The following is a 22,145-nucleotide window of genomic DNA, read 5'->3' on the forward strand; positions in this document are numbered from 1 at the left end:
ATCTTCCTCTTCAGGATTGTTCCTATTATACACGGATTTCGGCCATATTCCTTCGCTATCACACCTAACTGCATGCCAGCCTCGTATTTCTTGATTATTTCCATCTTCGTCTCCACAGAAGGCATCATCCTCTTCTTTCCCTGGATATTGGTAACTTTCTCGGGACCCTTGGCTGATAACTTAATGTAATCTCGCACATGTACAGTACAATACAGTAGTTCCGAAAGCGAAATCACAAACACTTGAGTCAATGCGTACAATACCGCTGCAGAAATTAAAAGAAATAGGAAGGCCAATGCGTAGATGCATGATGGGATACAGTAGGATCTTATGGGGGGTAATTAGTATCAGAGTAGGGAGATAACCAATAAGAGCACAGGAGGATGGTGGCAAGTTTACGGTCTGGTGGCACTCAAATTTTAAAATCAGTCCCGGACACGGTTCGGGCATTCGTACCGTACCTCCTTTCGTTGTCCGAAACATTTTATGTGAGGCGAGTCATAAAATTCTTTGCATCTCATTTTGCAGAGTGAAAATTTTTCAATCAGATTCTTTAATGTTGAGAGTTATGACTATTTAGTTAATTGAGATCTAACATGATGAATTGATAATTAACTGAGATCTGTGTGATGAATTGATAGTTAACTAAGATCTGTGAGATGAATTGATAGTTAACTAAGATCTGTGTGATGAATTGATACGATTGACAATTATATATGTTTATTACACATTGGTTATCAATATGGTTTTGGAACTTCTTTTCTTTCAGACGTTAAATCCGAGGACACTGGTAAGAGCTTGTCTTCAAAAATTAAGTTGACTGCAAGAAGTGTTGTGTCAAGCAAGCCATCTGTCAGCCTTTTAGATGATATAGTTCCCAAACATGACCTACAAGGAAACGTCAACTCAACGTCACTAGTCAAAAGATTTTGTGCAGAACCTCTAATATCATCAAAACCACTTTTTTCACTTACTCCTGGAATGTACGAAATAGTTCTCTGTGTTGACAATGCAGAGACTACAGGAGGGTAAGATTTCACTATTTTTGACTTTGTATGGTTGTGGTGTTACAGTTAACTCATGCTCTATGAGTCCTGAGTTTTATTTTAAGTATAAATTGTATTTGTTTTCTAATTCAAATATGTGCAAATGAGTATAACAGTTTACTTTTACTATTGATTTCATAGAGACTTTTGTGAAAGATGTTGGGCTTGTAGTCTTGGGCTTTATATTTGTGGTATGCCATTTGGGAAAGAAAGTAGGGACTAATACTCTTCCATTTCCACATAATTCATCTTCATCTTTCATTCATATTATCTCTAAGAAGCAGAATTCTAGAGCTATTAGTTATTAAGCTTCATATCATTTGATAAGTGTTGAGCCTGTTGTTCCTTTGAACTAGAGTCTCGTTAACATAATTGATAGACATATCCTTTCTTGTGTGTCAAAGTACCAAGCAAAAGACAAACCCTGATTCAGTGAGGATTGTAGACATGCTAATTTGGAGAAGCAGGAGGCCTGTAATCTTTGAAAGGGTAACATCAGATTTGACTTGGAGTAACTATACTGGGCTAAGAGCTGTTGCTCAGAGAGATATTGGTTTAACTGAAAAGGAATACAATTTAACTATAAAAGAAACCTTTTCTAATACAACCCAGGAACATAAGTGGTGGGCTACCCATAAATCTGCACTCTTTGGTGTAGACTTGACAGTTCCTCCTTTACTTAAACCAGACGGCTCTGGCACTCACTTTAGGCTGATGTGTTTGACAGTAAGCAGAGTATAGTAATGAGAAACTCTTATTTTCCTCATTATGGTTTTCCTGAGGCTAGATAAACTATTTTTAACTTTTTGGTCCTATTAAATTAAAACATACATGATGGACCTTGATGGTTATGGAAGTGTAAATCCAAAATGTATTTTGTTCTAACACGGAGTACTTAACTCGAACTACTTTCTTAGGAGTATCTGGGATCTCCTCCCAACCGACTAGAGTTTTGTGTAGTTTACCCTACTCCCGTTTTCTGTGGGGGTCAACCTCAGGCGGAGTGATACACGCCCTGAGGCTAACCCTGGGTCAGGGAGCATGCTTTCTCAGGTCCCGACCTCCAGTAAGTTCTCTGGTCGCGTCGCGATAACATCTCGACGCTCTCCTTAATCCCAGTGCGACTCTTTGTGTCTCGCATGGTCTCCACGTGGTATACTTGTATCCTTCCCTTGTGTCTCCGCAGTCCCACGTGGTACCTTTGTGCTTCCCTTGTTCCTTCCCTTTGCGTTCCTGTGTCTTACGGTGTGTTACTAGTGCGTAATGGAGCATCCCCGCCGTTGACCTGGGCCTATGGCCGGAAAATCGTGTGGTGCTTTTATTTCGAAACCGGAGGTGGACCCGCACTCCTTGTGTTCGTCGTGTAGGGGCAGAGTGTGTTCCCCTACGGACACGTGCCCAGAGTGCGAATCGTGGAACTAAGTTCAGTGGGTGCGCTTCGGCACGAAGAAGGCAGCAGCTCCCAAGAGGTCCCCTAAGAAGGCAAGCATCTCCTCTCCCCTTGTGTCTCCAGGACCGTCGTCAGGGCGAGCCTCCATACCACCTTCCCCTACCCAGAGTAGGGGACGAGGTAAGTCCGTTGCGGGGAAGAAGCCGGCGGCTCTTCCCTAGGAGTCTGTATTGCAGGATAGTGGGGGTAGTGGCGTCATTCCAGGCAAGTGAGGGGCCTGAGGGAGGGACGGGTGTGTGTTCTGAAGACGGAGCCCTGGTGCCTGTGGGGCACGTCTCGTCAGATGACCCTATGTGGGGTAAGAATGTTACTGCCTCTTCTCCCGCCTCTTGGGCGTGCTTTTCAGGTACCTCTACAGCCGAGGGCGCCGTCGGGAAAGACGACTCACCGCCATCAGACTCCCTCGGGTGGGTACCTTCAAGGATGCCCTACAGGTCCCCTTTGAAAATGGAGGAAGGCTTCGGAACCTGGTTCCCCATCGAAGATCGCCCACGCTCCCTTCTAGCGCCATCGACTACCTTACCAGACGTCTTCCTACAGCCCTCGTCTTCCGTCGGTCGTCGGGTTATTACTCGTGCGGCTCTTCGCGTGCCTGCCCCGCCGACGAGTTATGACGCATCGTCAGATTCGTCAGCCGTAGCGAGTTCCTGTACCTCGGAGGGCGAGGCCCGAAAGAAGTCCCGAAGACGTCGTGAGAGATCCCGGAGGAGACATTCTCGTTCCCGCTCACGCTCCAGGTCTCGCCACCGGGGTAGACGCTTCAGGTCCCCCAGAAGGAAGTTTAGGAGAAGTAGATCGCCTGGAGAAGAATGGGTGCTGGTCCCGCGTAGCAAGCTCCCTGAGTTCTCAGCAGGTCCGAGTTCTTCAGGTTAGCGCCCTAGATCCAGAACTCCGGACAGATTCACTTCCAGCGGCAGATTCGACAGACGGAGGGATACGTCATTGCAGTTCAAGACCCTCTGCTTCGGGCTGTCCACAGCTCCTCAAGTCTTCACGAGGGTCTTCACAACAGTCTCAGTATGGGCACACGAACAGGGCATCCGCCTGATTTGGTACCTGGACGACTGGTAGTTACTTTCAGCCTCAGGGGAAGTACTGAGGGAGCAAGGCGCGAAGCTTCTGAGGTTCTGCAATGTCCTGGGCATCATCATCAACCTGGAGAAGTCTCAACTGATACCCTCCACCAGGATGACCTACCTCGGAATGGTCTTGGACTCCCGGTTGGCGAGAGCCTTCCCTTCCGCGGAGAGACTAGACAACTTGGACCAGATCCTCCGTCCCTTCCTGTCGGACCAGCCCAGGAGAGCGAAGGACTGGCAAAGATTGATAGGCCATCTCGTATCGTTGGAAAAACTGGTCCCCCAGGGGAGGCTCAAGCTCAGGCAGGTCCAGTGGAATCTGAAAGAGCTCTGGAACCAGAGGGACTCCCCCCACAAAGTGATTCCTGTTCTCCCAGAAACAAAGGAAGTCCTGGAGTGCTAGCTCAGCAGATCGAACACACTCAAGGGAATGCCCTTCGCAGTCGACCCTCCCGAGATGCTCCTGTTCACGGACGCATCCAAGGGGGGTTGGGTGCCCACCTCCTCGGAAGGTCAGCAAGAGGAAAATGGACGGACGAGGAGAAGGCTCAACACATAAACGTCCTAGAAATGAGGGCAGTTCGAAGAGCGTGCCTACAGTTTGTCAATCTACTCCGGGGGAACACCGTGGCACTGATGTGCGACAACGCCATGGTGGTAGCTTACATAAAGAAGCAGGGAGGACTAAAATCGAAGGAGTTGTGCGACCTCACGTTGGAACTTCTGGAGTGGGCCGAGGTGGAGCAGATCAAGATCTCAGCAAGGTTCATTCCGGGAAAAAGGAACGTCCTGGCCGACGGCCTCAGCAAGATGGGACAAGTAGTAGGAGCCGAGTGGTCCCTACACCCAGTTGTGGCCAAAGTCATCATCCAAAAATGGGGGTCGCCAGTGATGGACCTTTTTGCGACAAGACTGAATACACAGCTCCCCGTGTTTTGTTCTCCTGTGCCAGACACAAGAGCGGCGTTAGAGGACGCCTTCCAGCACCCTTGGGACAATCTCGACGTTTACGCCTTCCCTCCCTTTGCGATGCTCAGGCAGGTGCTCAACAGAGTAAGGAGGGCCCACAACCTGAAGATGCCTTTGGTAGCGCCCTGGTGGCCGGAGAGAGAATGGTTCGTGGATCTAAAGGAATTAGCGTGTCTTCCACCAAGGCCCCTCCCGGACAGGCCAGACCTTCTCCGGCAGCCCCACTTTCAAAGGTTCCACGAGAACCCTCAGTCCCTCCGCCTTCACGCGTGGAGGTTATTGAGCGTCTCCTGAGGAAGGAAGGCTATTCGTCGAAGACAGCAGCAAGGATGTCAGGGTATCTGAGACGTTCATCAGCAGCGGTCTACCAAGCAAGGTGGGGCACTTTCACTAAGTGGTGCTCCTCCAGGAGCATCAAGCCACTGAAGTCCTCCATCCCGGAGGTTGCGGACATCAAGGGAGTCCATGCAGCATTAGACCAAGTTTTCCTCCTGAAGGGCATCGACCGGGGAGCCTCTAGACATATCTCGATGCTCATCAAAAGTTTTGAGCAGGCATGCCCCCCTCAAGCCGTTAGGGTGCCACAGTGGGATGTGGCCAGGGTCCTGAAGATGTTATCAGAACCCCCGTTCGAGCCCCTAAAAGACATCGTGGACAAAGATCTCACCCTCAAGACTGTTTTCCTGCGGGCTTTGGCCTCAGCAAAAAGGGTAGGGGAGATTCATGGACTGTCTTACGAGGTCTCGCACTCGAAGGGTTGGCGAGAGGCTTCCTTCAAGTTTGTACCATCCTTTGTAGCTAAGACCCAGAATCCAGCCGTGTGGGATCCCAGGTTTGAGGGCTTCTCAGTACCAGCAATCCCTCGCTCGGACAGCCCGAAGGACTTAAGGCTGTGCCCTGTCAGGGCAATAAGGAAATACCTAGAGAGGACGGCTAGACTTCGGCCTGGTATCAAAAGTCTTTTTGTCTCCACAGGCCTAGTGAAGAAGCCAGTCTCAAAGAACAGTATCTCCTTCTGGCTGTGGCAGGTGATTATCAGAGCCTACAGTAGTGCGGGAATTCCCCTGCCGGGCAAGCCCAAGCCCCACGACATTAGGGGTCTAAGTACCTCGTTAGCATTCGAGAAGAATATGGCAGTGGGCCAGATCCTGAGAGCAGGCACCTGGGCTAACCAGTCGACCTTCACGGCTCATTACCTAAAGGACTATTCGAAGAAGTCCCTGGACGGGTTCTCAATAGGAACCGTCATCTCCTCGCTCCAAACGATTTGGAGGAGATCACAGATACTCCTAAGAAAGTAGTTTGAGGTAAGTACTGTTAGGAAAAAAGGGATTTTGACGAAGGAAAAATCTCTTTCTGGGGGAGAGACCTGTGGCGCCCGGTGAAAAGAGTCCTTCTTATATATCTTTTCTGATAAAACCTTCCAATTATACCAGAGAAAGATAAAAGCATGGAATGCTGAGGTGACTACCCTCGCGCGAGCACCTTTTGGGTGTCGTGTATAAAGCAAAGGCGCGTGAAAACCACTATTCACAGGTTGTCTTCCATTTAGTTAATTCCTTCGTCAAAGGGATGGGCCGATACAAAGGCCCTAGCCAACCACCAGCGCCACACCACCACGCCACGACGCGAGCGCCACCTGAACATCATCCTTCTTTTTGGACTGATAGAATAGTGTGTAATTTGTGGTGCTCTCGATCGTTTTTATCATTCATGGATTTATTTCGTCATGTCCGAAGCTCCATCTTCACACATTCCAATATTAAGTACCATAGTTTGTTTTGACAGCTTTTTATAGTACCGGGCTTTTGTTTTATATCCAGTATAGTTTGTTTTATTATTCCCGTCTGGCCCTTCATGGCGGCCATTGTTTGTTCACTTGTTTGGGAATTCATCTTTGTCTGCCCGTTTAGTACTCTGTCACTTAGGTTCTTGGTTAAGTCCTGGCCTTATGCCTTTAGAACCGTTATTATTTTTGTGTTTTTATGCTCATGGTACTTTTTGCTAGCAAGTCCAGCCTACGAACGAGATAGCGGTCTAGCTTTGTTATTGTTTAGTACCCGCCCCTCCGGGGCGTTTGTCACTCGGCTGTGCTATTTATTTTAAGTTTTATTTTCCTTTATATTTTTTTTTTATAAAGACTGCTAATTTCTTAGCTCCAAAGTTATGTTCTTTTTTTGCAAGTTAGTAAGAAGAGCTTCTTTTAACACTTGTTAGAGAATTGGTATTACTTCATTAAGTTAATATGTTTGTGGTAAATCTAATCATCTGATTACTACCAATTTCCATAACTCCCTTATTATCTAATGTGTTTGAACATCTCTTGGCAAAAGGTCTAAATAGGTATACTGAAGGTAATCATCTCTTCTCTAGTTTGCAGTTGGGCTTTCGTAAAGGCCTTGGAGCATGTGGTGCCTTTTTTACAATCTCCAATGCTATACAGAAATCCCTTGATTGTGGCCAAGAAGTTTGTATGATTGGGCATGATAAAATTTTAGCGCTGCCTTTGACCATGTTAATCATGAGGCCCTTGTTTTCAAAAGTGTAGTGTTCCATAAACTGCATAAAAATCACAACTGACAGGATGCCACAAGGCTGTTCCTTTTACCTTGCTGCAAGTTCACCAATAATGAGTTTTATTAATAATATTTTTATAGTAGATTCTGGTATTCAAAGAAAGTTTATAATAACTTTTTTTCTTATGCTTAGTGTAATTTATCCCAATTTGTGTTAAAATATGTGAAAAGTTACCAAATTATGCAGTGTGCTTCCAAAAAGAAGCTCCTATCGTTGACTTTGGCGGGTGTTATTAAATTTAGACACCGTCACAATCATTATCACCATCATCTCCTCCTACGCCTATTGACGCAGAGACCCTCGGTTAGATTTTGCCAGTTGTCTCTCTATCTTGAGCTTTTAAATCAATAATTTCCTATTCGTCATCTACTTCACGCTTCATGGTTCTCGGCCATGTAGGCCTGGGTCTTCCAACTCTTCTATTATATACCTTGTGGAACCCAGTTGAAAGTTTGGTGAACTAATCTCTCTTGGGGAGTGCAAAGAGCATGCCCAAATTATCACAATACTTTATAATATCTTTATTCTTTAACATTATTTATTGACAAAACATATATCTTAGGGAGAATTTTAGCTTGGTAAATAAGCTTTGGTTCACATTACTTGGTAATTATTTAAAAACAAGGATGCTATTTGGACAAAATACTTTCAATCAATCAGCTGTTATGAGACTTTTCCAAGCTAAAAGGGGACCCCTGCTAGTGCTGCAGGTGCAAATTTGCCTTATTAAAAAAATTAGTACAAGTATAGGAGTTCCTCTTCCAAGCCCCAATACTCTTACTGCCTCAGATAGTTTATGAAAAGTGAGGAAGACTTTTGAAACATACTGAAGATCCAGATAGAGCAAGCATGACCTTTTTGTTTAACCAAATAGGTTATGAATCTGGTAATAATCAGAATATGAACATTAGGCTTATATGTGAATGATTGGTGGTTTTATATGTTAAAAAATAATATGTGTAGGCACTTGAAGATCAGTTGGTATTTTCAGGGAGCATGGTCTTTGTTCGTAGGACTACATTATAGTATTGCTAATTGAAAAAAAATTAACAACTCTTTTTCTGCAGATTTCAGGGAATGGCCAAATTTAACATTAAGGAAATATTCATCAATGAATTGAAGAAGCACAAAGTGCAATATGATGTCCGAAAACTTCATGTTGGGGATTTTATGTGGATTGCCCGTGAGCGCTGTAGTTTGCAGAGTTGTAGTGAGGTAAGCTGTCAAATTCCAAGTTTTTTACATTTACAAATTATCAGCATGAATATATAATTTCAAGGATAGTAGAGATATTTCATAGAGGACAATGATACTGTATAGAAATGAAGCAGTTTTGTCATTGGCAGTATGCTTCATTAAATATAAAATTCAGGATCCAGGAAAGATTTTAAACCTAATCCTTTTCAAGGGATGTTTTGAGGAAACTTTCAAGAAACTCCCTTTTCAAGAGATATTTGCAGTCTTATTTTTCCCCCAAAGAAAAGTGTCAAGGGATGTTTTCAACTCTAGAAATCTTGTGGTATTAAACAGCTATCTTATATAGAAATGGGTAAAGCTGAAGACAAAAAGGAAGAATTGAATTTAGGATCAGTATGGATTTTATTTTTTGTTGGTAAAAAAATTTCTTATCTCCGGAGAAAGACACTTTAATATGGTATTACGTACTCATAAAGAAAAATAAAAAATATGACTGACCAGTTAAGCAGTGAAGTGCTCAAGACTATTTAGTTTCTACAAATATGAGAATTTTGGCGGAAATGGTTTGGCCTTGTTCCTTTACGTATATTGTACAAACCTTTTGTCCTTTAAAATGGGGATATGTCTTCATCGGCCCTTAATGGTCATTGAATCATTAACTAAGCTGTTGGTTAACAACTTGTGGGGCAAAAGGAAGCCCCACCACCCACCTATCACAAAATAGGAACATCTTTCTTTGGCTGCAACAGGTACAGACATACCATTGGGCTGTTCTTTCTACTGTTGGATCTTTACTTATATTCGTTTGTGATGAGTATTATTTTTTACTTTTGTGAATGCTCTTTTTTGTAAGCAGAAGCAATAAGAAAAGTAAGCATGTGGTGAAGTGACTTTCCTACGAAGATAAGAGCCTTTAACCTGCATGTGTTATGTACTTTAGCAGCTTCCATCTCAGAGGGAGTGTAGTCATTATCAGTTGCTCAGACCATGACTCAATCTATGATAGCATGAAAGAATGGTTGGAAAGGGGAAGGAGAGTTCAACCTCTATCTTCTTACTCTACCAATCTCTTTTATCCCTCCTACTTTCCTTCGAGAAGAAGGCAAAGAAGAATATAATCAGATGGGAAGGCCTTTTCCTAAAAGTTCCTTGGGACTTATAAAGATTGATTACCTGCTGTTATTAGGGTGATGCCTTGCCTTGGACATTCCCTCAGAATTCCATATAAATACGCTCCATGTTCATCTTCAGGTTGTATCTCCAGACATGAGACAGGTGGAACGATCAATGAATTTTTTGCGCTGGAATTCTTGCATGATATTTTCTAGCCCTCTCCCATCAGCTCTTCACAAGGGGTTATAGGTATGGAGTATTAGTCTTTATTCCTCTTACTTATCAGGCCATGTTCAGTTGGAATTTTTTCCATACTCATCCTCGAGAGACGAAGACTGGCTTTTTTTTTTACTTGAGAGACCTTTAGCGCATATGGTCTTTAGTTTTTCCTAAGGCATCTATTTCATTCTTCTAGTGCAGTGGTTCTCAAACTTTTTCATGAGCGACCCTATTTGAAACATTTCATTCCTTCGCGACCCAGAGTAAAGTGAAGAGAAAGAAAACATGCAATGATATATACACTTTATTTTGGAAAAAAAATAATGTGTACAGCTTTTCATTCACAAAACTAAACTAGTGGGATTTATGGCACTGCTTTTCCTTTTCACAAAACTAAACGAACAGGATTCATGGCACTGCTTTTCGTTCCCAAAACTATATTAATAGAATCCATGGCACTGCTTTTAATTCACAAAACTAAATTAATAGAATCTAAGGCACTGCTTTTAAATCACAAAACTAAACATACATAACAAAAGTAATTTGTGGTTAAAGAAGAATAATTCAATTAAGCAACTGAAATACACTGAAACACTGAAAGCATGATAATGTTCCTGTGTCCCTGCGACCCATCAAAATTGATCTCGCGACCCAACTTTGGGTCGCGACCCATAGTTTGAGAACCACTGTTCTAGTGTTTACCTGAGTATTCACTTGGGGGGGCTAAGTTTGGGCTGCTTGAAATGACATAGGAGTCTTTCCAAAATGAGATCAAGATTAGGCTGCTACTTGTTCCTATTACAAACTGAACATTGTGATTGAGGAGAGTGTGATGTCAGATGACAAATACCAGGGACTGCCGTTCAACTGGGGATTTTTTCTTGTGCTTGTACCAGAAATAAGTAGTGTACATCTATTTAAGTGTCCTAACTTAACAGTTCTGTGGACATAATATGGATTAAGTACACACTTCATGTACAGTACTTACATATTTATTGTCCCTTCACTGTGTTAAAGTTGATAAATTTTACTTTGACATAATGTTACTGTTCTCTTCTTGGCCCCTTTTTGGATCCTGTTTACATACTAAGTTCTTTTTGACAGGGCGCCACCAGCGTTACAAAATATAAGAATAGTAGTTGTTGATGGGCACCATAGTGTGTATAGGAATGTGATATCCGGTGTTCCACAGGGTAGTGTTCTTGGCCCATTACTTTTCATACTATATACACATGACATGTGATTTGGCCTAGAAAATAAGCTTGTTGCATATGCAGATGATGCTACTCTCTTTGCATCAATTCCATCCCCTGAATGTAGACCTGGGGTTGGTGAATCCCTTAATAGAGATTTAGCTAAAATTAGTGCATGGTGCAAGTTATGGGGTATGAAGTTGAATCCTAACAAAACTCAAAGTATGATTGTAAGTAGGTCAAGGACGGTGGCTCCTCAACATCCGGATCTCAGTATTGATAATGTTTCTTTAAATTTGTATGACTCTTTCAAAATTTTAGGTGTGATTCTCGACAGCAAATTTACTTTTGAGAAACATATAAGGTCTGTGTCTTCTTCAATTGCACAAAAAATTGCCTTATTGAGAAAGTCTTTTAAGATATTCGGTGATCAATCTATTCTGAAGAAGTGTTTTAATTCTTTTATTCTACCTTGTTTTGAGTATTGTTCTCCTGTCTGGTCTTCAGCTGCTGATTCTCATCTTAATTTGTTGGACAGAAACTTACGGTCTATTAAATTTCTTATTCCTGATCTAGATATTAATCTCTGGCACCATCGTTCAATTAGTTCATTATGCATGTTGCATAAGATTTTTCATAACTCTGACCATCCTTTACATTCAGATCTCCCTGGACAATTCTATCCTGTTCGTAATACTAGGCTGGCAGTTAATTCTAATAGCCAGGCCTTTTCCATCATAAGACTCAATACTACGCAGTACTCTAGAAGTTTTATTCCAGCTGTTACCAAGTTGTGGAATGATCTTCCTAATCGGGTTGTTGAATCAGTAGAACTTCAAAAGTTCAAAGTTGGAGCAAATGCTTTTTTGTTGACCAGGCGGACATGATTCTTTTATAGTTTATATATGACATATTTGTTTTTGACGTTGTTAATAGTTTATATATGACATATCTGTTATGACGTTGTTACTTTTTTTAGAATGATTTACTGTTAATTTGTTCTCTTCAGTTATTTATTTCCTTATTTCCTTTCCTCACTGGGCTATTTTTCCCTATTGGAGCCCCTGGGCTTATAGCATCTTGCTTTTCCAATTAGGGTTGTAGCTTGGATAGTAATAATAATAATAATAGTAGTGTCTCACAACAATAAAGCGTCACTTATCAGGGCTACAACACTAATCAGTAGGAATTGCTGAACCACTAATGGAAGCCAGGAAGAACTGTTAGCAAGTTGATAAGAGTGAGGTCCTCACCTACCATCATCATCTTCAAACACTTCTTAAAAGAAAGAAAAAGTTGTAGTAGACCTCTCCAAAAAGTTCCAAGGGAATTCTAATGTGCACTCTTCTCCTTTGGGTGGGGGGGAGTGACAGATCACACCCTCGGACTGTTATCGTAGGGTTCGGTTAGGTATATCTGTAGCTCATGTAAGGGTGAGCATTGCTTCTACCTTCTTAGTTTCTGCCATGCCACTGGAGGTACACTTTGGTCCTAAGAAACCACTCTTCCCTCTTCCATAAAGAGTATTAGCACTCGTCCTTTGATTGGTAACTTTTGGGTTGGTTAAACAGATGTGAGCCTGATATGACTGATTTCTCGAATTGGATACAGATGAAATGAATGATCCTGTTCTGAACCCAATAAGGACTCAAAAGGCCAAGCAAACATAAGACCTTTTGCACACCTTCCCCGTTCTTGTCATGAATATTAGGAACATCCTTGCACTTGAAAGAACTGCCTTCCATGGCCTTGAGGACTAATGGAGCTCATGGGTTGACTGATTATGGAGGTTACCCTGTGAACGTTTCTCAAGAGCTCAGTCAGCCAAACTATGACCCTGGTATGGCAGACATTTCTGACACACCAGCAGCAACAGTCTCTCTAGGGCTTGAGTATATACTCCATCCTGAGAGAGAAAAGAATGTGTGTGTGTGTTAAGAGCTTTTTTCAGCAATCTTGGCTACACTAGGGTATAATTAGTTGTGTAATACAGTCTTGCAACTCATGGAATCTATACAGATGGCATTGCTCACAATTTGTTTTACATTAAAATGTAATAATTATCAAAATTTACAATAACAGAAGAAATACTGCATTTACAAGAAAATGCAATATTTCTTCTGTTTTTGGTTTATTAAGTTAATTTTACTAATTACCCTGTAACTAAAAGTAAGAGGAATTTTGACAAAATATTTTGTATACACATTCTCCATTGCCATACGAAGTTCAGTGAATCTTTTCAGGATTTTGTGTTTTTGTACCTATACCCCCATATATTGACATTTCGGGCGGGCCCCTTAAGGCTGCTATCATACTTTGCGCTTTCTCAACACATTTTACTGACGCAGGTATATGTTTTTGTGGTACTACAGAAACTGTGGTGGTTTTCTAAATGTTGCCGTACACAGCTGTGTTATTGGGGAGATTTGTTTATTCTGGATAAGAGAAAGAGTGTATTGTGCCTTTATTTGGCATACAGTATTTAAGGAGAGAGAGGAGACGAATGGTGGATCCATTAGGTGTACCATTTGAATGACCAGCAAAAGACATTACGTCTTTGTCTTGAAGAGAGATTTGCATTTTTATATAATTATAGGAGTGATATTATTTCAGAGACAAAAAAGTTAACACAATGTCTTATAACACAAATATGCAACCCATTAATTTAGATTACCTGGTAAATGATACACGCAAGATATGTGTATTGAACATGATGGTCCACTGGCCGTTGCAGTAATTGTATCCATCTGTGTCAATGCATAATCCTGGTGATACCATGCACATGTTGAGTGTCAATGCAGCAGTGAAATCATTCAAATGAAAGGTTTGAATGATTCTATAAGACATATAAGTCATCATTGTCTACGTTACCACAACACAGCTAACTACGTCGGCAAAATACAGCGTGAAAGCAGCCTAATTCAGAAGTCCAGCATGCATTGAGAATGACAGCAGTTACCCCTAATGAAGTAGTCCATCAACTTCTAATCAATAGAAAGACATAACCAAAACAAAGAGAATGAAGCAAGACATCCAATGTATGATGTCATTGGATGATGATATATATGAACCATTTACCCTGAATGAAATACAATTGGCTATAAAACACAAAGTCAGATTAAGTTGCTGGTCTTGATGGATTTGCAGTTAAGATGACTCTATATTTGGAGACAAGGCTAGTACTTGGCTTCTTGCACATTTCAATAAATGTGCATTAACATTCCAAAATGTGCATCAACATACTGAATCCCAAGGATAAGGAGAAGAGCAAGAGTTGTGACTCTCCTCAAACCTGGTAAAGATCCAAGTTCACCTAAGAGCTATCGACAAATATCCTTACTCTGCATCACTTACAAACTCTATGAATGCATGATAATGTCTTGCCTAACTCCCACCACCAAAGAGCAACTTACCAGACCAAAGAGACTTTCGACGTTAGACGATCATGCTTTGTTTATCGACCTTACAGTTGACTATGACTTAGTCAACCACAGATATCTTCCATTCAAGTTGACCCAATTGACCCAAAATCCTGCCATTATACGCATCATGGGATCACTCTTAGAAAATAGATCTTTCTATGTTGAAATGGATGGCAAGAAGAGTAGGTAGAGGAATGAGACAAATGGTCTCCCGCAGGACTCCGTACCAGTCCTGTTATTAATCATCATCTCATCATCCACATGAATGACCAACCACAACTCCAAAACTCCTGGACATTTGGTGGTTTATATATGCTGGCAATCTCTGCATTGCAACAAAGTCACCATTCTTTAAAACCATCGAAAGAAGACTGACACGGGCATTATCCTCTCAGACTATTACAAAAAATGGTATCTTTAGGCAAACCTCATGAAAACCCAGGTATTCTCATTCCATCTTAGCAACCACCTGGCATACAGAAAACTGAAATTAAATTGGGAAAATTATGAACTGCTAAACCTCTACATTCAGTTTATCTTGTTATCAGTCTTGATAGAACACTGACTTTCAAGGAGCATGTCAAAAAGCTCAAGAAAAAAGGGGCTACCAGAAATAACCTTCTCTGCAAAATAGCATCCACCAAGTGTGGAGCTGATGCAAAAACTTTAAAACAAACAGCCTTAGAAGTAAGTTACTCCACTGCAGAACATGTGCTCCCATGTGGAAACGATCAAGCCACACCTAAAGAGTGGATACTGAGCTAAATAAAGCCTGCCAACTAAGCACTAGTATATGAGAGCAACACCCTTACCAGGTTTGTTCAGATTAGCCAGCATCATACCGTCAAGATGTTATAGCTAGAAATAAAAAGACCAAACAAGCAACTGATCCCAGTCACTCAGTATACAACCATCATGAAATAAAAAGACAAGAAGAGCTTCATAACTGTGAAAGACCTAGAGACTTCAGACCTATCAAAATACAGACTGCATAAATGGAGAGTGAGTGACAGTCAGACCACTTCAAATGTCTTCCCTAACCCTCGTGAAGACCTACCCTGTGGATTCTCCCCTACCATGAGGAAATAGGTCACCTTGAATAGAGGAAGAACAAAAAGTATTGTAGTAGGACAGGGGATAACCTCCAGAGATGGGATTACACTAATGGTGCTGAATGTCCCTGCAGGGAGCCAATCAAAACTGGACATAGATCTAAGGGTAGCAAACTTTTTCAGATTCTAATGATGGGATAAGATATAAGGATGAACTATTCTTTTGGGAGGACAACTTCACAATTTGGCCACAGCCAAAATGAGACTTCTAGGACATTGTGGGGAATTGAATCCCAGTAAATAAAAGGATGGACTGTTAGGCTCTTTATTTCATAGGACAATTAATTTCATGATTATTAAATCATTAACTAGATTTTAGCAGTTCACCGACTTTTGAGCACACAATTAGTGGCAGGAACATTTGAGAGAGAGAGAGAGAGAGAGAGAGAGAGAGAGAGAGAGAGAGAGAGAGAGAGAGAAGAGAGAGAGATTTTGTTTGTTTAGTGGCTTGATTGATTGATTGATCGATTGTTTTAGTGGCTGTATGTATTTTGCCAAGATGGCGGTAGATGTGTGGTACATAATCGCCAAGTTGTGAACATGGCTGAAAGTCACAAATTGTTTTATTTTTTTACTTACTTAAACAGAAATACAGCTTATTTATAAATTAAAAACATTCATATCTCAGTAATAATTGTTTCTTTTAAAGAAAAAAAACAAAAACAGTGCATTTGATTACTGTTAAACAGCTGATTCTCTCTCTCTCTCTCTCTCTCTCTCTCTCTCTCTCTCTCTCTCTCTCTCTCTCTCTCTCATCATAGCTAAAAATGTCCGATTTCGTTTTGGAAGCATTATTGCAGTCTGAAAAATTGTGCTTATTTAAATAGGTAATTGTGCTTTAATAAAACATTTATGTACTTTTGTTTTAAATTTTGGTTGTATTTTAACAATCTAAGTATTTATGTGTTGTGATCAGATCAGCTGATGCCCATACAAATCAATAACAAAGATTATTATTTATACTATTTCTTAACTTATTCAAAACATACGATATATAGTTAATATAGTATTTCATGGGCACCTATGTGTTATAAGCTATAATAATTTTCATATAATACATTTATAGCTCTCTCTCTCTCTCTCTCTCTCTCTCTCTCTCTCTCTCTCTCTCTCTCTCTCTCTCTCTCTCTCTCTCTCTCTCTCTCTCTCTCTCTCTCTCCAGTTTCTTTCAAATATAGCTGTAATTTTTTTACCACAGCAAATGGATATACTGTATAGAGAGAGCTAGGACCAGGGGGAAAGATAGGTAGTGGCGCGAAGCATTCCCAGTGTGAAGCAGCTATTTAAAATCATCCCGCGGCATGAATTTTACAGCAACTTTGAAAATTTTCATTTTATAGGTACAGTATTGCATTGGTCATGGTCATATAAAACTGAAATCGCAAAGAAAGAACCCGCGATAAAGGAGGCTTGACTGTACCTTGGGTAAGGAATGACAACATTGGCTACAGTGTGGTGTAATTTTTATACAGTAGCATTAAAACATACTTAAAATAGCTCTTACACAATCAGGAATAAAGGCTGGAATCCTAAAGCCTATATTGCTTGGCTGAAGAAAGGAGGAGGAGGGGCTAATCTCAGGGAGGGGAGGAGATTTTTTCGGGAAATTTCAAGTGTCAACCGAGTGATATACAACCATGTCCTATACAGTACTCTTTTGCTAGATATAAAACTTATACAACCCATTTTGGTTATTATTAATATTTGTAAATGACGTATCCGGACATCATCGTCAGTATCACCAGGTATGTTTTTGACGGCATTGTAGCGAAGGGGTTAAGGGAAACCGTCCGGTTTGGTGGATAATATAGCAACTTGAAAAAATGAAAAGTCAAGTTATTGTTTCTACGTGTTCAGAAACATGTCGTATATGCTCTCCAGAAGTTTCCGCCAATTATTTTTACAAATAATACCTCGTTTAGGGAGCCCTTATATAGGAATGAACAATTAAAGTACAAGGTAAGATTATCATAATAATATTTTGATTTTTCTAAGACAAAAGTTAAATTCATAGCAATCTTTGGGAGCTCATAACTCAAAAAAAAAGGGATTTTGACGAAGGAAAAATCTATTTCTGGGGAGAGACCTGTGGCGCCCGGTGAAAAGAGTCCTTCTTATATACCTTTTCTGATAAAACCTTCCAATTATACCAGAGAAAGATAAAAGCATGGAATGCTGAGGTTACAACCCTCGCGCGAGCACCTTTAGGGTGTCGTGTATAAAGCAAAGGCGCGTGAAATCCACTATTCACAGGTTGTCTTCCATTTAGTTAATTCCTTCGTCAAAGGGATGGGCCGATACAAAGGCCCTTGCCAACCACCAGCGCCACACCACCCACGCCACGACGCGAGCGCCATCTGAACAACATCCTTCTGTATTGGCCATGATGGCTTGGAAAGGAAAGGGTGGGATTGTGTAAAATAAAGGGGAAGGGTTTCACCGGGCGCCACAGGTCTCTCCCCAGAAATAGATTTTTCCTTCGTCAAAATCCCTTTTCTGGGTCGATCTGTGGCGCCGGGTGAAAATGTACCAGAGAATGCCTTCCAAGCCCAATAATAACTAATTTAAAGAGGGGAGAGAAACAACACCATGTAAAGAAAATCATAAATAATTAAGGTAAACAAACATGATAACAGGGAAGCCTCCGAGTATCAGAGGAAACATGCTACAAAACTGACATGGCTAAGAATATCCCAACCCTGAAACAACGGTAATCAATAATAGTTACAAACATAACCTAATATGTAATAAACTTAGGGCTAACGAACCACCAAGGAAGCGGCGTCGTGGTACGAGTGGCGGGTAGGAGGGAGAAGAAAAGAGATGGATGAAAGGAAGAACAAAAGATCACTGGGGAGAGATACGGCTCCCAGCTGCAACTGTTGGGTATTTAAGAGCCTGTAAGTTCATTAGATAGTGGCGTTTGAAGACCATAGGAGATTCCCAACCCGTGAACTTTATAAGGTCATCAAAGACCATCTTCTGGGGGAAATGATCCCGGATTGGCTTGTCAAACGAAGTATAGGATCTATAGCCTAATACCACGTATGGGAATGGTACCTCCTTGTTCCCTGATAAACAAGGGGCCAGACGATCGGGTAGCAGTCGTGGCTAAAAAGGCCCTGAGAGTGGTGACCGGACATAGAAAAGTATCTTGGAGAAGAGGAATAACTTTCCAAGGGGACCACCTATTTTGGGGGTTAACGGCCGAATCATATTGGCGAATTGTCGAGTCCCTTTTGACTGATTCGAGTAAGAAATCGTTTTCCGGTTCAATGTTCGAGTCTCTACGAGCTGCCAACTTCCTGTAGTCCACAAAGTTAGGGTTTTGGACATCCTTGAGTAATCTGACACAGTGAGTTTGGAATACTCGGGTCAGTTTGAGGAACGGAATCCGGATGGGACGGAGTTTCCACTCGAGGAGGAGAGGAAACCAACTGTTCTTCGGCAGTGAGGTGGTACTAAAACCACTGCGCCCCGGAAGGAGCGCAGTCGGTGTTAAAGTTTTTAGAAGATTCACTGGGAGAGATAGGGAAATCTTCCTCTAATGATTCCAATCCCGGGGTAATGCGTCCATGGCATGAGCCCGAGGGTCCAGGATTGGGGTCACATAACAAGGAAGTTTGTGATTGATCTGAGAAGTGAATAGATCTACCTGGATGCCTGGAACGAACCTGAGTATCCACCGGAGTGAAATTCTGACTCCAGGGAACTCGTCCTGGATAGTGAGCCCGTTCTCACATCCTGGCCTCCCGCTAGGTGAGGTGCTGACAGGAACCAGTTCTTTTCTGTTGCCCAGGCGAAGAAAGTGACCAGGATCTGATTCAGGTTGGGTGACTTGGATCCTCCCCTGTTTCCGTAGTGTACCTCGGCTGTGCTGTCTGACACTACTCTGATGTGGGTCGAGCTCGGAGGAGTCTCTCTCTTCAGGGTCAAGAACACTGCCATGGCTTCGAGAACATTGATATGGGACTGTTTCATGGCTAGTGACCAAGAACCTGAAACATCTGATGTTCGGAGAAATCCCCCCATCCACTTAGAGACACGGCTGAATGGAATGTCACTTGTGGAGGTGGGAATTGTAGAGGAACCGCTTTGGAGAGGTTCTTCGGTTCGGACCATGGGCGTAGTCTCATTTTCCCGACAGAGGGGATCTTCGAGACCTTGTCTTCTTATAGGTACTGTAGCTCTCTTTCTCCAAAATCGATTGATGTCTTGAGTTTGGCTTTTATTAGGAGATCTGTTACTAAAGTGAATTGGGAAAGGCCGAGGATACTTTCTAGGCTCTTTGGACACCTGTTTGTGCTTGAGAAATTCTTGATCTTGGAACCTATTCCTCTTACTTTTGGAAGGGAGAGACAACGTGTGCTTCGAAAGGTCCCACTGAATGGCTAACCATTCTAAGTGGCCTGATGGTCGCAGGCGAGACTTATGGAGATTGACCCGAAATCACAGGTTGTCGAGCGATCGAAGAAATTCCTTCGTAGCTCTGTTACCTTCTATGGCCGGCCGGGCCCAAATGAGCCAACCGGCCAGATAAGCAATGATCAGTATCTCTTGGTTCCCGAGTTGTTCTAACACTGCCTCTCCCAGTTTCGTGAATATCCTGGGATCAATGTTGAGGCCGAAGGGTATGTCTTGAACACAAAGGCTTTCCTGCTTAGGTGGAAACCCAGATAAGAAGAGAAGTTTCGAGCTATAGGCGCAAGCTAATAGCGGTCGGTAAGATCGACAGAGGTGGTGACGGTCCCACGGGGAAGTAAGGTCCATACCTAAGAGATAGTCGTTTGATTGCTTTTTCTTGAGTAACCCTGTGGTGTACTCTTTCAGGACGGGAGTGTATTTCTGGGAGAAGGTCACTGGCGGAGGAGGAGGACCTTGAGGCCATTTTCATCTCAAACCGTTAGAGACTATGCTATGATCCCACAGACCGAGTCCAATGGTCACGAAAGTGGTAAAGTCTTCCCTCTACCAGGTCCACCGCGTTGTGAGGGAGTGAATCTAGGTCCTTCCCTTCTCCGAACCCCCTTTTTCCTAGGTCCGCCTTGATGTCGGGACTGTCTTCTACTCCTGTAGCTTCCTCTCTGGTGTCCATGAAAGGAGCCTGAGGGTTCGGATCTAGGGCTGCATGCAGGCAAAACATCCCAACGGAGTTGGACTGTGTACCTGGGGAATCAGTGAGGTAGACCACCTGATGATGGGGGGTCAGATACAAAATCGTCGAACCAGAGGAAGGCTGTGATGACGAGTGGGAAACCGACTATCAATTCCTGTCTGATAGAGGTCTCAGACAGAACGTACTTCCCACAACTGACCCGATCAGACCAACAAACGTGTAGGTCGAACTGGAAGGGCAGAGCCTGGAATTATCGTACCCCCCAGGCTGACAACATCCTGGTCCAGACAGATCGGGCCTGCCCTTTAGGAAATAATACCGTTACCTTCGGTACCTTGTCTAAGCTAACCAAGGCAATCTCTTTCAATCGAACGAATCCGTTGAATGGGAATTCTAGTACCTGGGAGTAAAATCTAGGTCCCCCAGAGGGAGGACGTCTATGCCCTCCAGATTTATGGTACCACCTATATCCGAGTTCCTGAACGGCACTGACTCACCACCCTACCTTAGAGCTCATCATAGCCCCTTGGATTTCTTAGAATGTGTTGCTTTTAGCCGTCACAGTCTATGCAGGGTAACATGAACATTAGGATCCTTTAATGGTCCTAGGTCGGTGACGTAGGTAATTGCAAAGCTGAAGGCTCAAAACTCATCCCCACATACCTGCCCGTCCATGGGGTCGTTGTCCAACCTTAGAGAGGACACTCCGAGGAGATAGGGACCTCTAGATGGAGCATTCCTTCCCAACTTCGATACCCAAGGGTGGAGAGCCTCTCTTTGCAGGCCAGAGAGAATCATCATCATCCTGATGGGAACCATGCAGGCGAACCTTCTGTAACACAAAGGGGACATGAGTCTGGATGTTCCTTGAACTTTGGTTAGCGATCCTATTCACAGGCTGGGATCAGCTGTATACTCTTAAAAAGCCATTTTAAAGACAAGTTATTTAATGTATTATCTTCTGGGGTATAGTGCGACACTTGTATTCATGAAATGTGACACTGTTGGCGCATTCGCCACTGGGTGGAAATTTATTTCTATATGAACACTATGTTGTATGGATATTTATCCATATCTAGACATAGTTAGAATTGACTATGCATAAATATAGGCATAATTAATGTATTTCTATTTGAACACTATGTTGTATGGATATTTAGCCATATTTAGACAGTTAGGATTGAATATGCATAAATATAGGCATAATTAATTTAATTCTATTTGAACACGATGTTGTATGGATATTTATCCATATTTATACATAGTTAGAATTAAATACATGCATAAATATAGGCATAATTAATTTAATTCTATTTGAACACGATGTTGTATGGATATTTATCCATATTTATACATAGTTAGAATTAAATACATGCATAAATATAGGCATAATTAATTTAATTCTATTTGAACACGATGTTGTATGGATATTTATCCATATTTATACATAGTTAGAATTAAATACATGCATAAATATAGGCATAATTAATTTAATTCTATTTGAACACGATGTTGTATGGATATTTAACCATATTTATACATAGTTAGAATTAAATACATGCATAAATATAGGAATAGTTACGTTCATAAATAATAATTATTTTTTTTTTTTTTTTTTTTTTTTTTTTTTTTTTTTTTTTTTTTTTTTTTTT

At 41.9% G+C, this 22,145-nt stretch overlaps 1 protein-coding gene across 1 annotated transcript in view; it reads left to right on the forward strand.

Moving 5' to 3' along the window:
* The window catches only part of mus81 (mus81 structure-specific endonuclease subunit), a 266,143-nt gene that overhangs the window by 184,323 nt on the left and 59,675 nt on the right, over positions 1-22,145 (forward strand). The window contains exons 10-11 of the mRNA XM_068362324.1: positions 770-1,028; positions 8,189-8,336. Of these exons, the coding sequence (XP_068218425.1) occupies positions 770-1,028; positions 8,189-8,336 (407 nt within the window). The remainder of the gene's footprint in view (positions 1-769; positions 1,029-8,188; positions 8,337-22,145) is intronic.

This window comes from Palaemon carinicauda, chromosome 38 (assembly GCF_036898095.1).
Source record: "Palaemon carinicauda isolate YSFRI2023 chromosome 38, ASM3689809v2, whole genome shotgun sequence".
NCBI classification, from domain to species: Eukaryota; Metazoa; Arthropoda; class Malacostraca; order Decapoda; family Palaemonidae; genus Palaemon; species Palaemon carinicauda.